The sequence below is a fragment of the Leucopleurus acutus genome (genome assembly GCF_964270905.1).
Source record: "Leucopleurus acutus genome assembly, chromosome: 7".
NCBI classification, from domain to species: Eukaryota; Metazoa; Chordata; class Mammalia; order Artiodactyla; family Delphinidae; genus Leucopleurus; species Leucopleurus acutus.
Window position 1 is genome coordinate 5,823,041 of NC_139150.1, and position 15,795 is coordinate 5,838,835.

General features: G+C 53.9%; 1 protein-coding gene across 2 annotated transcripts in view; it reads right to left on the reverse strand.

Moving 5' to 3' along the window:
* Positions 1-2,572: 2,572 nt before the first annotated feature.
* ASS1 (argininosuccinate synthase 1) overlaps positions 2,573-15,795 on the reverse strand; it is a 51,139-nt gene continuing 37,916 nt past the window's right edge. For both annotated transcript variants that reach the window (XM_082843186.1, XM_082843187.1), the window contains exons 12-15: positions 13,440-13,571; positions 7,994-8,150; positions 4,069-4,134; positions 2,573-2,859 (exon numbers count right to left, since the gene is read on the reverse strand). In XM_082843186.1, coding sequence (XP_082699312.1) covers positions 2,814-2,859; positions 4,069-4,134; positions 7,994-8,150; positions 13,440-13,571 — 401 coding nt within the window. In that variant the 3' untranslated portion in view covers positions 2,573-2,813. The remainder of the gene's footprint in view (positions 2,860-4,068; positions 4,135-7,993; positions 8,151-13,439; positions 13,572-15,795) is intronic.

Below are 15,795 nucleotides of genomic sequence, written 5' to 3' on the forward strand. Positions count from 1 at the left end.
TGTGCTCTCACTGCCTAGGGCCCAGGTTCGATCCCTGGTTGGGGAACTAAGATCCCACAAACCACGTGGCATGGCCAAAAAAAAAAAAAAAAAAAAAAAAAATCTGCATGTCTCAGCAATCCCTGGGGGGAAAAAAAAAGAATACGGGAGGACACAAATCACCAAGGTAAGTAATGAAACAGGGACATTGCTATCAATCCTGCAAACAGTTAAGGATAAGAAGAAAATATTATGAAAAGCTTTATGCCAATAAAACTGACAATCTAAATGGAATGGACAAATTCCTCAAAAGACACAAATTACCCAAAGTTGACCCAAGAGGAAATGGACAACACGAATAACCCAATATAACTAAAAGAAACTGAATTTATACCTTAAGAGCACTGCCAAGAAATCTCTAGGCCCAGATGGTTTCACTAGTGAATTCTATCAGATATTTATGAAAGAAACATTGCCAATCCCACACAGGATAAATATAAAACACATACCGTTCTTATTTTTAATCTTTTAAAACCGGTATTTGACTACCTAAAGAAAAAATAGCAACATATTGTGGGGCAATTGTAGAAGCAATATATATGACAACAAAAGCACAAACTGAAATGTTCTAAGATTGTATTGTTGTAAGATTCTTATATTACACATGAGACGGTACAACATTAATGAATGTACTCCGTGGTAAACTAAAGATATATGGATTCTGTAGACCCTAGAGAAACCACTGAAAAGACAAAAAGCATAGCTAATAAACCAGCTACTAAGAATACTCAATTAAATCCAACGAAAGGCAGGAAAATAGTTTAGAGTGAAAAACGAAATCTATAGATGGGGAAAGGTTAAGTTAACAGCTATCAATATAAGAGAATATTACATAGTTGTTAAAAGTGTTTAAGAATTTTTGACGAAGAAAACTGTTTATGATGTAATGTTAACTTAAAAGCAGGGCAAAACACTTGCTTTTAAAATACTTTAGGGACTTCCCTGGCCGTCCAGTGGTTAAGGCTCCCCACTTCCACTGCAGAGGGCATAGGTTCAATTCCTGGTGGGGGAATTAAGATCCTGCATGTTACATGGCACGGCCAAAAAGAAAAAAGAATACTTTATCCTAAATAACTCTGTAAAAATATTTATAAGCATAGAAAAATTTGACTGAGAAGAAATTCACTAAGTATAAGCAGTGTTTATAATTGGGTGGTGAGATGATGGGTGATAGTTATTTCTATAAGATTGTGTTTTTTTTTTTTTTAATAAGATGTAGCCAATGACGGTTAAGGACATAAACACACAAGATTTGGGGGCTCAGCCAGGCCAGAGTTTGGTCCTTGCCTCTGTCACTTGCTAGCTGACTGAAAGCTGGCAAAGCAATTCCTCTGCATCTCAGTTGCCTCCTCCACCAAACAGAGATAAAAGCATCTACCTCAGTGTCATTGTGAAGATTCAAAGAGATAATGTGAATAAAGTGTGTAGCCAAGTGTCTGGCACAAAGTTAAGATTCATTGAATAATTCATTTGTAACCTTCACAATAAGAGGAAAACAAGTTTTAAAAACAAAATTTCTTTTGAAAGAAACCCTCATTCACGAAGGCAATGGAGTGGAGGTCAGAACCAGAGCAACCGGCACTCAAGGCTTCCCGGTAACAGTGCTTCTGTCTGCAAATACCACAAACTCTCTCACCAGCTTAATTAAGCTCTAAATGGTAATTGGTTATGAGAACACCAGTGTCTCAGAGAATCCAAGTTAAGAAATGCCGCCAGCTTCCATGAGGCCTACCGGGATGGGAACTGGGATTCTAAACCGGACGCCCACTCTTCCCATCACTCCCTTTTCCCTCTCTGCTTTTCCAGCCACAGGGTATCCCACCACGCCTAAATTCCCTTGTCCTCGCTTCCGGCTGGTTCCCTGGGCCCCATTACTGGGACTGAGATTCTGATTGGCCCAGCTCTAGTCAGGTGCCCAGCCATGGTCCAATCAGATATGACCAAAGGGGTGGAGTCAAGTACAAACATGGTGGCTTTGGGCCGTGGTTTGTGGAGGAAGGGTGGAGGGAACCGTGTAAGCCAGGTAAACACGCCCCACCACCACCACCAAATTATGTCTGTGTTTTTGTCCTCTGTGCTCAGGCTGCTCTTCTAACTTGGGTTCTTTCTCCTCCTTGATGTGGGACGCTTAAGGCCACCCAGCCACGGTGGGGAAGCCTGGTGTGGTCAGTCGTGGCCACCATTCCTGGGAGTTCACTGCGGGCTGCGGGCACAACTGCCCCCAAGTTTGTCACCTAAACTCGCCTTGGTTTCCCTGGCACGTGCCACAGGGGCACAGCTGGTAACAAAATGCCAGGCTTCTGGGCTAGGGGCTGACGCGGGTGGGTGCTTTCGGATTCCATGCTTTTTGCTGGAGAGAGGGGTCGATTCTTCCAGATAAACAGGTTCTCTGGTAAAAGGTGGCCTTCGGCAGTGCTTTAGTCAGAAAACACAAAGGTTGGTCTAAGAAAAGCACGATTCACCACACACACACACACACACACACACACTCACTCACTCTTACTCCTCTTTCTGCAGAAATAAACAAAAGACCAATGTATCATTTTTTTTAATCGTCATATTACAGCTCCTGCCTGCAGCCGGCCCCCACCCCGTCCGTTCGCTGACCACTTCTGCAGGCTCCAGGGGACCAGGGAACAAAGCCGGGGCCTGGCACCCCCACTGCACTGCCAGCCCTGGAGGACAAGTCACAACTACAAATTATCACAACAATTAGTGGCTGCACTTGGGAGATGGGCAAAGCGAGGAGGCCCAGCTCCCCATTATCAGCCGGTTTATTTGGCGGTGACCTTGCTCTGGAGGCGATGATACTCCTTCAGCCTGTAAACCAGATTCAAAACAAAGAAAAATGTAAATTAACAATAACAACATGCACTCAGTTCAATTAATTCAGGCAGAGGTGGGGTGGCAGGGACAGCTGTTTGCTAAGATGTGTGTGGAGTTGTCTTTTTTCCTCCCTCTCTCCCTCTCCTGCCCTGGCCCCTCCTGCCCTCCAATCAGGATAATGTAATTAATTTATCTTAGGGGGAAAACATTGCTTGCCATTGTTTAAGACAAAGCGTTAAACTGGCAATGGGAGAAATGAAGAGGCCATTATGAAAACCCCGTGTGTTCGGAGCCATTTAAAAGGGTTTATAGAGTCATAAAACACAAAAGGGGTGAAGGAGGCGGGGAGATGGAGGTGACTGCCGGGCTGGAATCCATGTCTCTCCCAGTCTCGGCTCCAGGGACAGGAGGCTGGCTCTGAGAGAAAATGGTTTCGTGCTGGGGGCGTGTTATCAGCGAGAGGAGAGAAACTCAAGCCCCAGGAGAAGGAAGATGGGGATTAAGAACCCAGAGGTGGACAGACAGGCCTTCGGGACTCAGCCCCACTGAGCCCCTGCTGCTAGGCACTGTGCCCTTCCTGGGTGCCAGGGTCTGGGCAGAGTGCTTGATTTCCACGGACTCAGATCAAACTTTCACTGCACCTGTGAGGCAGGTATGGTTAACATCCTATGATTTCCAGAAGTTCAGAAGGGTTCCGAGACCCAACTGCAGAGGCAGGATTCGAAGCCAGGTCTGAGTGGCTTCAGACGGTGTGTGTCACCCCACTGGGCCATGGAGATCCATGGTTCCAGTTAGACCTGAAGCTCCTGTATGTGGACGTGAAGGCAGGAGCCAGCCAGGTGACCTTCCGTGGCTTCTTTCTACCCCTCGGCCATTCCCCTTGCTAACCTGCCCAGGAAAGGGGCTCCTAGTGGCTGGAGAGGGTGGGAGTGAGTGTCAGAGGCAAAGAGCCGAACCCAGAAACCGGGAACTCAAGTGCCCAGGACCCTCTGTTGCTCTTGGCTGTCACAAGTGTGCCTTGTGGCCCTGCAGAGGATGGGAGCAGGCTGGGTCCAGAGCAGGCGCTGAGGATGTGGCGGGTGGAGGGACAGGAAGGTGGCGCTTGTCTAGGGCAGAGCAGTGGTCAGAGCACTGAGGTCCCATCAGAGCCTGCTCCCCGCACCTGGAGGGTCTGAGGACCCATCAGGGCCCAGAGCTTCTCACCTGAGGGAGTTGATGTTGATGAAACCAGTGGCGTCAACTGGCTCGTACTGTCCCTGCACATTCATGCTGCAAAAGAGTAGGAGCTCGTCAGCATCCCCCGGCCTTGGCCTTGGCATCCAAGGGACCTCAGCCTCACAGACCCCCAGGCATTTCCTCAGTGTTGATCCAACACTCCCTGCACTTTGGCTTTTCATTCCATTCCTTCCAATTCAGGGAGCCCTACCCGGGGCCGGGGATCATGCCGGGGCTGCAGAGCAGGGAGCCGTATCCCTGCTATGCAAATGGGCAGGTTGGGTCCTGGTCCAGCCAGCGCCAGCCCAGTGAACTGCTCCCACGAACCAGGGCACTGCATCTGTAACCTCAGGACATGCACTGGAGCCAGCTCAGCCCTCGGGCTGTGGAGGGCTTCGACGAGTGCCCAGGAACAGCTGGTGGTGTCCAGTGGCCTGAAGGCCTGGGAAGCCAGGAGTTACACACCAAACAGCCTCAGATATGCGTGATGGCATCCCTCAAGCTGCAGAGAGGCCCCAGCAGTTAAGATCTGTCCACGAAGTCTTCTTCACCTTGTTTGCCCGTTGAGTGATGGGCACCCATCACTCTAATCCATCCTCAAACATGGGCACCCACCCGATGCCAGCTGGTTTTGAAAAGTGCCCAGTCAACCCCTGCTATACTCAATGGAACAGATTTTGCCCCCCCATCTGCAGTTTCCATCTTCCAGATTCGACAGCCTTCATCTTTTGGGTGTTCTCACTTAGCTGCGCTTTGGAACCCTCCCCAACCACAGTCCGTCAGGTCCAGCCACCTGGGTGAGCATCCTGGCTCCACCCCTGCCACAGACCTCAGGGCAAATATTCTCGCGCTTTGAGCTTCAGTCTTTCACTTGTGAGATGGGGCTCTCAGCCTCATCACTGGCTCCACGTGAAATGAGGTAGCTGCCACCTGGCACCAGGTAAGCACGCAGCTTTACTAACATCATTCAGTCATTCATTTACTCAGGTATTTATTAAGCACCTACTACCTGCCAGGCGCTGTGCCAGGTGCTGAGGAAACAAGAACCAGACAGGAGCAACACCCACGTGGGGGGCAGGGGGTGGTGGGGTGGCGAGTGCAGACATAAGCAATCAATCATCCATCTGCCTTCGATAATTACAACTGTGATATGCTCTTTGAGGACAAGTTCAGGGCGCTGTGGTCTCAGATCTGACTCCACGAGGCCACCCTCTGAGCCCCCTGGGGGAAGGGGGTCCCTCCCGTTTCTCACGGGCCCCTTGTTGCGTCCTGCTCTGAATCAGCCCCTTGTCTTCATGTCTGCAGAACTCCAGCCTCAGGACAAAGCAGTCTCAAGGTTCGAGGACAAGGGGGTGGCCTGTCCCCTCAGGAGCCTTCTCCAGAGAGGTGAGATTGGGGAGGAGGGCAGAGGGGTTCTGCCGTTTTTCTGAGACCCTGAGGCTGTGCCTCTGACCGGCTCTTTGTGGACTGTGGGCTTTGTACAACAAACGGGGTCTCTACGCCCGGCTGCCCCGCAGCTTGTCAGGACTTGGGCTCTGTGCCTCCCCCTGCCACGCCCTCGCCCTGACCTCCAGGGGACCTTGAAGCTGGAACTCCCACGCTCTCAATGCTCCCTCCTTTTCACCTCCATCCGCCCCTCCAGGGCTCAGGTGGCTGAAGCCACCAGGAATCGACTAGCAAGCTGCCTGTAAAGGGAGAAGATGTCAGACATCCGAGGGGCTGAGCTTGGCACCCCTCACCAGGCAGGGGAAAGGCTGGACCCACCTAAAGCGCTTTTGCAGACCTTGCTGGGGTGATAAACGAAGCTTATCATGACCCCGCCCTGCACCTCCACACCCCCATCCCGAACCACCACACGGCTTCGGACTCCTGGCCTTGCCCCCGCTGTCTGAGGCGCTCGTCCCCTTTGGAAGGGCCCCTGCGCTCAGCCCAGGGAGAAAGCAGGGCTTGGACCCCCTTCCTGCTCCCCGCGTGCATCCGTCCTTTCGCCACCGTCTCTCACGAGTCGAAACAAACTCTGCTACCCCCTTGCCCCCAAACAGGCCCTTCAGACCACCCCAGCAGCCCCTGCAAAGAGAGGCCCACATCCAGGGACAAACTTGTCCCACGGGACTGCTGAAGTACTCCCAGAGGTGCTTCTCGGGAACCGAAAAACCTCTTTTAAAATTTGTGGTTTCGGGGGGTAGGGGGTGCCGGTGGAAAAAGTTTACAATGATTTTTTTTTTTTTTTTTTACCTCCCCTGACGGTCTACAGAAAACCTCTGTGCTTTTATTTTTGTTCATTCGAGTGGCTCTGACCTGCTCTATAATTACGGTACTTTCTACCTACTGTGCCGCGGCATTTCCAGTTCTGCTACCTCTCGCGGTTTCCTCGCTGGTCCCTGTGACGCTGTCACTCAAGGGCTTTCAAGTCAGCGATGTAGAAATCAGAAAGAAAAGGGAAATGGTCGGAAACACAGTGAGAATAAATGCTCCTGCTTTTCTCTCTTTTTTTCCCCGTTCCCTTTTTACTTTATTCATTTAATCTCCCTGAGTGAGACTGTAAGGCTTAATGAAGGGTTGGACAGATTATTAGAGGCTGTTGATTTGGAGGGGGAGGGAAGAAAGAGCCAGAGAGAGAAAGAGAGAAGATAATTTGACATTTACCCCGACTGATCTAAACTGATTCGGCTATATTTATGGCTTCTAAAGTGTTTAGGAAGATTGAAGGGGGGAGAGAAACGCAACACGGCAAAGAGAAGGGAGAGAGAAAAATAATATTGACCGCTAAACAAAACTCGTACTGTAATTCCTGACCGGCTTCCGGGAGGGGAGAGCTGGCCTCAGCGTGAGCCAAGCTGGACCTGGGACTTGTATCAGGTGGGGCTGCCTGTCCCCACCTCTTGTTTGGCCAGGTGAACTCCAGAGGGAACACCTTGCTCCTCGGTCGAGGCCAGTCTGTCATTCAGGATGCAAACACAGGTGCAGCTAATAGGCAACTGCTACCTTGGACCCAGCCCGCCAGGGCTCCCCAGCCTCTCCCACGTCCTTTCAGCGCTCTCAGCCTGGCCCGTCGGGAGGCAGCTCCTCAAGGTTCCCTCCTGGCTCTGCCGCTCCCCTGGGCTGTCTCCTCTTGGCCCCATCATCCAGTGTCCTCAGACCGCGTTTCTCCTCAACTCTAGCCCTGTGTGTCCAGTGGCCGACTGTAGTTCTCCTGGCCTATCTCAAAGGAAACTCATCCTGCAGTTGTCCAAATCCAAATGCATGATTTCCACCCCCCATTCCCTCAACTCAGTCATCGCCACCAAAGTGTACCCAGCGGCTCATGCCAGAAAACCCAGGGTGGTTCTGAACCTTTCCATCTCCCTCCCCATCCAAGCCCTTTCGATCCCACCTCCTAAATATTTGCCAACTCCATCTGCTGCTCTCTATTCCCAGGACCAGCAGCCTGGTCCAAGCCACCAGCACGTTCCACGGGGAGCCCTTGTGTCCACCCTTGCCAGGTTCTTGTAGTGCCTGGGATGTTCTGGGTTCTTCCAAGGCTCTGAACCTCTGCACAGGACAGTCTCTCTGGAAACTCTCCTGCCCCCTCTCCACCTGGTTCACTCCTTTCTTTTGGAGACCAGCTCAGAAACGACTTCCATGGGGAAACTTCCCCACACCCCCGTTATTATACCCAGCCCAAATATCCTGTATCTCCCCACAGCCCAGCACCTCCTTCCCTAATCCTGCACGCGGGTGATCCTTTGATTGGGGCCTTTCTCCCCATCTAGCCTGTACATTCCATGAGGGCAGAGGTGGTGTGGATAATCTTCAGGACTGTCTCCCCCATACCCTACACGTGCCTGGGCATATCTTTGCTGAGAAAGCCAGTCGGAGGAGATACTGGACATGAGGGTCTGTGCCCAGCTGGGGCCAGGGGTGGGGCGCCTACCTCACCAGCTCCTCGTTGTAGAGGGACAGTGGGGACTCCCGGCTGAGGATGTACACCTGGCCCTTGAAGACGGATACCCGCACTTTCCCTTCCACGTGCTCCTGGGACTTGGCGATGCAGTGGCGGACAAATTCACACTCGGGGCTGTGCCAGAAACCTGCAGGGAGGAAGAAGCGAGTGTGCCGGGGAGGCCCACCGTGTGCCTGCCTCGGGCCAGGACGTGGGGAGGACTGGGGTCCAGGTCATGGCAGACGTGAGCCTGGGAGGGCAGTCCCGCATCTGCCTTGTTCACTGTGGAGTTCTGGCATGACATGCACTTGTAAATGACAACAGTGAGGACCAAGCCCGCCTGCCCCTGTCCTGTGACCTTGTAGGGCTCCTGGGGGTAAGGAGGCACCCTCTACACCCTGCAATGCAGTCACCCCCTAAGGGTCAGGAGCAGGGGATCTAACCTGCTGCTTCACACCACAGACACTCAGTGGTGAGGGGGCCCCGTCCTTCGCCCACAGGGGGCTGTTTTATCAGGGCAGCAGACAGTTGGGCAGGAGACCTCAAGCAAGACTCAGACATATGTTACCGGGGCCGAGCGATGGGGGTGCCCAGCGGAGTGGTGGGTTTGGGGTCAGAAAGACCAGGTGTGTGGGGCCTTCACCTCTCCGTGCCTCTGTTTCCCCATCTGCTGGGTGGGGATGACACTGCCTCGCCCTCCCAGGACTAGCAGGCTTATTGTACATGGAGGCCCTGGGCTCAGGGGCTGCTGTGAACGCTGCTGGGAAGAGCCCCACCCCTCAGGATAGGCAGACCCCTTGGAAATAAGTGACCTGTCTTTAAAATACTGCTAATATTTTCACACGCAAAGATTCCTACAGATGAAGCACAGGCACCATGCTAAGTTCTGGGCCGGCTCTTTGGACCCTCCCAGTCGCAGGAGAAAAACCTCTCTTAGCCTCTTGCTTTTCTGCGTGAGGAAGTTAGGCTCAGGGAATTTGAGAGACTTCCGCGATCACACGGGCTGTAGCGGGGGGCCTGGACCTGACCTCAGTCGGCCCCAGTTCTAACAACTGTGCTTCACGTGATCATTTTGGAGCTTCCCTGTCTACATCTGCGACGTCCCCGAGCTGCCTGAGACATGCGCTGCCCCCATCCCCCGTTACCCATATCTGTCCCCCAGATCCCTCAGGCCACAGAGGGCCGCGTGCTCAGTCCCCCGTCTGCCCAGGGTCTGGACAGTGGCTCCTCTCAGTTTCTGCCGAGGGCAGGGGGGCCGTGGCCAGGGTTGGGGGAGGGACAGCGAGAGGGGTAGGGTTTCTCTGAAACGGAGCCGGGAAGGTGAGCCCACCTGGGCAGCTGTGGGGCCAGATGGTGCGCGATCTCCTGCCCTGATAAAGGGCTGGGTCAGCCCCGGCTCTGCGGCTATTGTTGGAAGCCCTGGCCTCCAGGGGCACCTGCTGAGGCCCTCCGTGGGAAAGGGGAGCAGGCCTTCTCCACGACGGGTCCGGTGGCTTCCAGACGTGGGGGAGGGGCGGGCAGGGAGAGAAGGGGTTGCGTCCTCACTCTCCGATGTCCTGCCTTTTGAGTTCACCTCTGGTTCCACCTTGACAAGCCACGTGATCTCTTTGTGCCTCAGTTTCCTCATTTGCACAAGGAAGTAACACTAACCATTCTCTGGGGGGTTGTGTGGCTTCAGTGAGAGTTTTTGCTTTCAAGATTTGAACATGGCCTCTGCCGGCCCTCACTGTATACAGGGAGACAGACACCCAGAGAGGGAAAGAACCTTTCCAAAGCCACACAGCGAGATCCAGAGTGCTCCTGACTCTAGCCCAGAGCCCCGTGGGAGGGCACACTGATGCCCCCCCCCCAGCCATGCCCCAGTGGCTCGGCCATCTTTCTAAGTCAGGATAATTAGATCATTAGGTTCCCAGGCGGGAAGAGAGGTGGGAGATGGAGCCAGAGATATGGGGGCAGAGACCCCTGTGGGAGTGCCTGGCCTGGGCTTTATCTCAGGATCTCTCCCTCCCGCCATGGGGGCCTTGTGGTCAGATTTCTCTTCCCAGCAGACCCAATCTGGGGTGGAGGGCAGCGAGTCCTGAGTGCCGCACTGGGGAGAGCCTGCGTGTCCCAGGCTGGGGGTGCACAGTGGGTGGGGCCTGGAGCTGGGCCAAATTCTGTACCAATCAGGACAACAACCCTCTGTGCATTATACCCATTTTACTGCTGAAGAAACTGAGGTGAGGGGAGAGGTGAGCTATACCCCCTAAATGAGATGGGTCTTGAAGCTGGGGTCATGCCAGAATGACCCTGTGGGGTGAGGCCACTGTGCTCCTGGAGGGAGGGGGTCTGTATAAACCTCATAAAGGCAGATCAGGAAATTTGGGGATGGGGTGAGAGGAGGGGGAGACAGTACTCACAGTAGTCAGGGCAGCTAGGAGTGGGACCGAGGCAGAAGGGCTTCCCCGGGCCTCTGTCTCCCTGGGCCCCGAGTCCACAGGGGCTCCGAGGAAGCTGAGTGCCTAACAGAGTGGTGGCTCTATAACTGGGGAGCTAGACAGAATGGAGAAGAGACCTGGGCCTGTGCCCTTTATTTTACAGGAGGGGAAACTGAGGCTCTGGGAGGAGACAGACCTACTCAAGATCCTAAAGCCAGCCAGAGGCAAGGCCCCATTCTCCTGCGTCCATGCTCAGAGACCATGCCAGGCAGTGTCCTGGAGGCTTTGCAAATATCCATGCATTGAGGCCTCACTATAAGACAGGCAGAATTATCCCCATTCTTCAGATGTGGAAACCAAGGCACAGGGAGGTCAAGTAAACTGCTCAAGCTAATCCCTGCTCTCTAGCCTTTATGCATCCCAAATGCGAGAAATCCCATCAAACAGACCGACCCTCTGAGCTGTTGGGGGGTGGGGACGGGCTGCTGCCAGAGGCCGACCCTGACATCTGTGGGAGCCTGGTCGTCAGAGGCACCTGGGCGACGTTAATGTTAATAACAACTACCTGGGAGGAGCCTCCACTCTGAGATTTTATTTCCTTTTAAACCTAATCACTGTGACACTTGGGGAATTAGAGGGCTCGGTGGGTGAGAGCAAGGACTCAACCCAGGCAGCCTGGCCTCACACCAAGGGCCAAGCTGTGCTCCTGACACCCAGGGCCGCCCTGTGCACACCACTGCGCCCCTTGATCACCCCTTGCTCATGGCCCCAGCCCAGCTTCCTACCCACCTCGGATCTGCTGGAGTGGCCGAGAACTTGGCCTCTGAAGCTGGCCTGTCCTGGGCTCCAAGCCACTTCTCAGCAGCTGTGAAACCTTGGGCAAGCGTCTTCATCTCACCTCTGTGCAGCTAAGATTAGATAATACCCGTCAGTGCCCAGCTCAGGGCTGGGCAGCAAGAGAGGTGGCAGCCGGGCTTCCCTGGTGGCGCAGTGGTTGAGAATCTGCCTGCCAATGCAGGGGACACGGGTTTGAGCCCCGGTCTGGGAAGATCCCACATGCCGCGGAGCAACTAAGCCCGTGCACCACAACTACTGAGCCTGTGCTCTAGAGCCCGTGAGCCACAACTACTGAGCCTGCGCTCTAGAGCCCGTGAGCCACAACTACTGAGCCTGCGCTCTAGAGCCCGTGAGCCACAACTACTGAGCCTGCGCTCGAGAGCCTGTGAGCCACAACTACTGAGCCTGCGCGTCTGGAGCCTGTGCTCCCAACAAGAGAGGCCACGATAGTGAGAGGCCCGCGCACCGCGATGAAGAGTGGCCCCCGCTCGCCGCAACTAGAGAAAGCCCTCGCACAGAAACGAAGACCCAACACAGCTAAAAATAAATAAATTAATTAATTAAAAAAAAAAAAAAAAGAGAGGTGGCAGCCGATCTAGCGTGGGGAGGGAGGCTGGCGGCCTGGCCCCCTCTCGGCCTCCACGGATGCCCCCTGAGCAGAAGCAGCCCCGGCCAGGTGCCGTCCCCCCATCGCAGCCTGCCGCGTCGTAACGACTCTCGCCACTTTGTAACCAAAATCCACCTTTCAGTGTGGAAACCCCGCTGAGCAAGAGAGCCCACAGGAGACAATGTTATTTAAACACCTGTCTGTACCTGGGAAGGGGGGGACTGGGCTTCAAAGCTCCTGGGAACAATGGGAGGGAAAAATAATGCCAGCCAATAACCACCATGTCCCCTTGAAATCCCGAGATGAGTTCCAGCGATTAGGAGGTTTCAGAGGAAACAAAACCTCCGAGTGGGGGACGAGGGGAAGAGGTGAGGGCGGTGGAGGCTTCTACCAGGCAGTTACTATTACTATTAAATTTCCTGGGGTCCCTCTGACATCCAGGTCCCCATAGACGGCAGCCTGTCCCCCGCAACAGCTCAGAGGGGCTGTTCGATGTGATTTCTCAAATTAGGGAGAGGTTAATGTCATAGAATAGAGTCAGCCCTTTCTGGAAAGGGCCAGATAGTAAATATTTTAGGCTCTGCAGGCCACGTGGTCTCTCTAGCAACTACTCTGCTCTGCCAGTGTAGCTCTGAAGTAGCCACAGGCAAGACGGACACGGATGAGCAAGGTGGTGCCCAAAACGACTTGTGGACACTGAAACCTGAATTTCCTGTAATTTTCACGTGCCACGAAACAGTAGTATTTTTAAAAAAATTTCCCCAACCATTGAAGAATGTAAAAACCAGTCTTAGCTCATGGGCTGAACAAAAACAGGCAACGGGCTGCATTTGGTCACCCCTGGTATAAAGCGGGGGATGGATCTGGAGGCGGGAGGACTGGATTTCTACTCTGTGGCAGCAGGTAAGGCACGGAAACTCAGTCTGGAGCCCAGCCCACACTCCACACATGGGCTGGGCATTTGGCCGTCCCGGTGGCTTCCCAGTAGGGATCTGGCCCAGGCAATGCCCAGGCCCGGGGCCCCGCTCTCGGTCCAGGTAGGCTTTCCCTTGCTTGTGGCAGTTCTTGTAGCGGCTCTGGGTTCTGCCTGGAAACAGGCTGACCTGGGCTCCAACCCAGCTAGGCTACATCCAGTTGTGTAATTTTATATAAGCTCCTTTTGCTCGGAGACTCAGTTTCTGGCCGCAGCTCTCTTAGGAAACTTGGGAAGCCCCCTAGGATGACTTGTGTTCCCACACAGTGCCAGGTACCCGGCACGTGCTGGATAACACTTGGCAGCCATAGGCATGACACAAGATGCTTCCCTGGCCCTGCGGCCGTCATGCGGGTCGCAGGCGGCGGAGGCAGCGGGAGGCAGCGGGACAGCCCGGGGAACTGGTGCATTTCCCTCCACACCTTGTGAACAAGGCAGGTCCCGACGTCCCCTCCTCGCTTCCTCGTCCCCTGCCCTCTCTCCACCCCCCTTCACCCCGCATCTTCCGGGGGCTCTCCAGCAAGTGGCAGTGGGCAAGGCGGGACTGGAGGAGGGTGCCCCTGGGTGAGGGAGGGGAGGGGAGCAGCTGCAGGGTCAGCGCACCCGTGTACACCAGCTCGGCGAATTTCAAGCCCAGGCCTTGTTTGATTTTTCGCACTTCCCGATCCATGGTGAAGGCCTCGATGTCTAAATGAGCGTGGTAAAGGATCGTCCCCGCTGGGGTCTCGTAGATACCTAGCCATTTTTCCAGGCAGGGGGAGAAGAAGAAAAAAGAGAGAAACGCGTGAAACCCAAAGTGTCAGCAAATGACAAAAAGAAAAAAATAATAATGACTCGTCTGACAGGAGACAAGCCAGTCGGACCCATTCACTCCCAGCTTGCCGCAAAATGCATCCGTCATTATATTCATGCTGGGGCCACGACAGTCCACTCTGCAGCTTGTGGAGAAAATGTCTAGATGCCCCCCTTTGAAGAGGCCCTCAGACGTTGGAAAATAACAGGGTTTCAGAGCTGCTCCCCCCTCCTTCCCAACTCGTGCCCACCGGCCCGCAGCTGAAAACCTGTAATTAAACCGAGTCTGGTGGAGCCCAGGGTCCTGGATGTCCCTTCCTGCCTTCCACCAGGGAGCCAGGGGAGGGGACGGCTGTGCACACGCATGCACGCGCGTGGACGTGTGCACACACATGCCACCTTCAGCCGGCGGCTCCCCTGCAGCTGTGTCTCTGCAGAGAAATCCTGACTGCCTTGGTCACCTGTGCTGACCCCACTGTACAGCCGGGAAAACTGAGCCCTGGAGGAGAAGGGACTTGGCTGAAGTGGAGCTGGGAACCGAATCTAGGCCCCCGAGTCCCTGAGCCACGCTGTCTGCTGCCCTGTGGACCAGCAGGTGATGGGGGCCAAACCCAGAAGGTCATGGGAAGACGGTCTTGCTAGGTCCCCTCCCCACGATCTCAGGCCCAAATCCTCCATTTGCTAAACAATCTGCTTGAACTGCATGGTCTCCAAGTGACAAGGGGCGCCTGGCCCTGGCTGGGTGTAGCCCTGAGAGGAAGGTCTTATAAGTAGCACCACCCCAGATTTGGGGGCACTAAGTTTCCAAGAGGCAGGATGCCCCCCGGGCACATGGCCGGGCTCCCTCTTCCCAGCAGTGCAGCCTCGTGAATCAAGTTCAGGTGAGCACCTTGGATAAACCTGCCCCGTGTCTGCTGTCCTGATGGAGGGCTAATAACCGCCCCATCCCCACAAATGCCACCCCCCCAAGTCCCTTTCTTCCCACCACATAACACTAACAGCGTTAAAGGGGCAAGTTTTCAGGTATCCTCAAAATTTACCGCCATCGTCTTTCCACAGAAAGGATTTGTACACCCAGGTTCACGGCAGCATTATTCACAAGGGCCAAAAGGTGGAAGCAACCAAAATGCCCATCAACAGATGAATGGAGAAACAAAGTGAGATAACTACATACAATGAAACGTTCAGCCTTGAAAAGGAAGGACGTTCAGACACACGCTACACCATGGGTGAACCCTGAGGACAGGACACTCAGTGAAATAAACCAGTCACCAAAAGACAAGTACTGTGTGGTCCCACTTACGTGAGGCTCCTAGAAGAGTCCGATTCGTAGGAACTAAGTAGGATGCTGGGTGCCAGGGGCTGAGGAGGGGAAATGGGGAGTTAGTGTTTAACGGGGCTTCACTTTGGGAAGATGAAGAAGCTCTGGAGATGGGGGTGGTGATGGTTACACAGCAACGTGAAGGTTGTGCTTAAGGCCACTGAACTGTACACTCGAAACAGTTAAAACGGTAAGCTTTATGTTTTCTATATTTTACAATTTAGAAAAATGCTTTAAAAAAACCCCAAAGCCAGAAAGGAGATTGTTTCAACTCTGAAGTCCAAAGGGGACATGGGCAAGACTGTGTCTGATGTGAGTAGCCAGAAACTTTCGCCCTAGAGAACTTCTCTGGTCTTTAATCTTTAAGTCTGGGAACCACAGGAATGTCAGGGCCCTTGAGGATCACCTGCGTTCCCCTAACTTAGCTGCAAATGCTGTATTCGAACAGTCTTAGGTGGAAGCTCGGCATATACAATCGAAAACAATGTCCCACTGTGGGGAGCAGAGGCCCCTCTGCAAACCCTGGGCTCCACCAAGCAGTCCTTAAAATGCTAATCTGGCCCAATATACCAATTGCACAGATGGGAGGACAGAGGCCCGAGGCAGGGACGTGACTTGCCCAGGGGGAGTGGAACCTGCATCTAGGTTTTCCATCTCTGCTCCAGGTTGCCTCTTAGGGCCTTTGCCAAGTGATCCAGCGCTCACCAGGCATGAAAAGGACACCCAGGTCTGAGGCGCTGTGGCCGAGGAAGACCCTGGGCCGTTCCCAAGGCTCCGAGGTGTTCCCTAGCGGAAAAGAGCCTCTTGGCAGGGGCGGGGGGTGAGTCTCTCATCTGCAAACCCCTG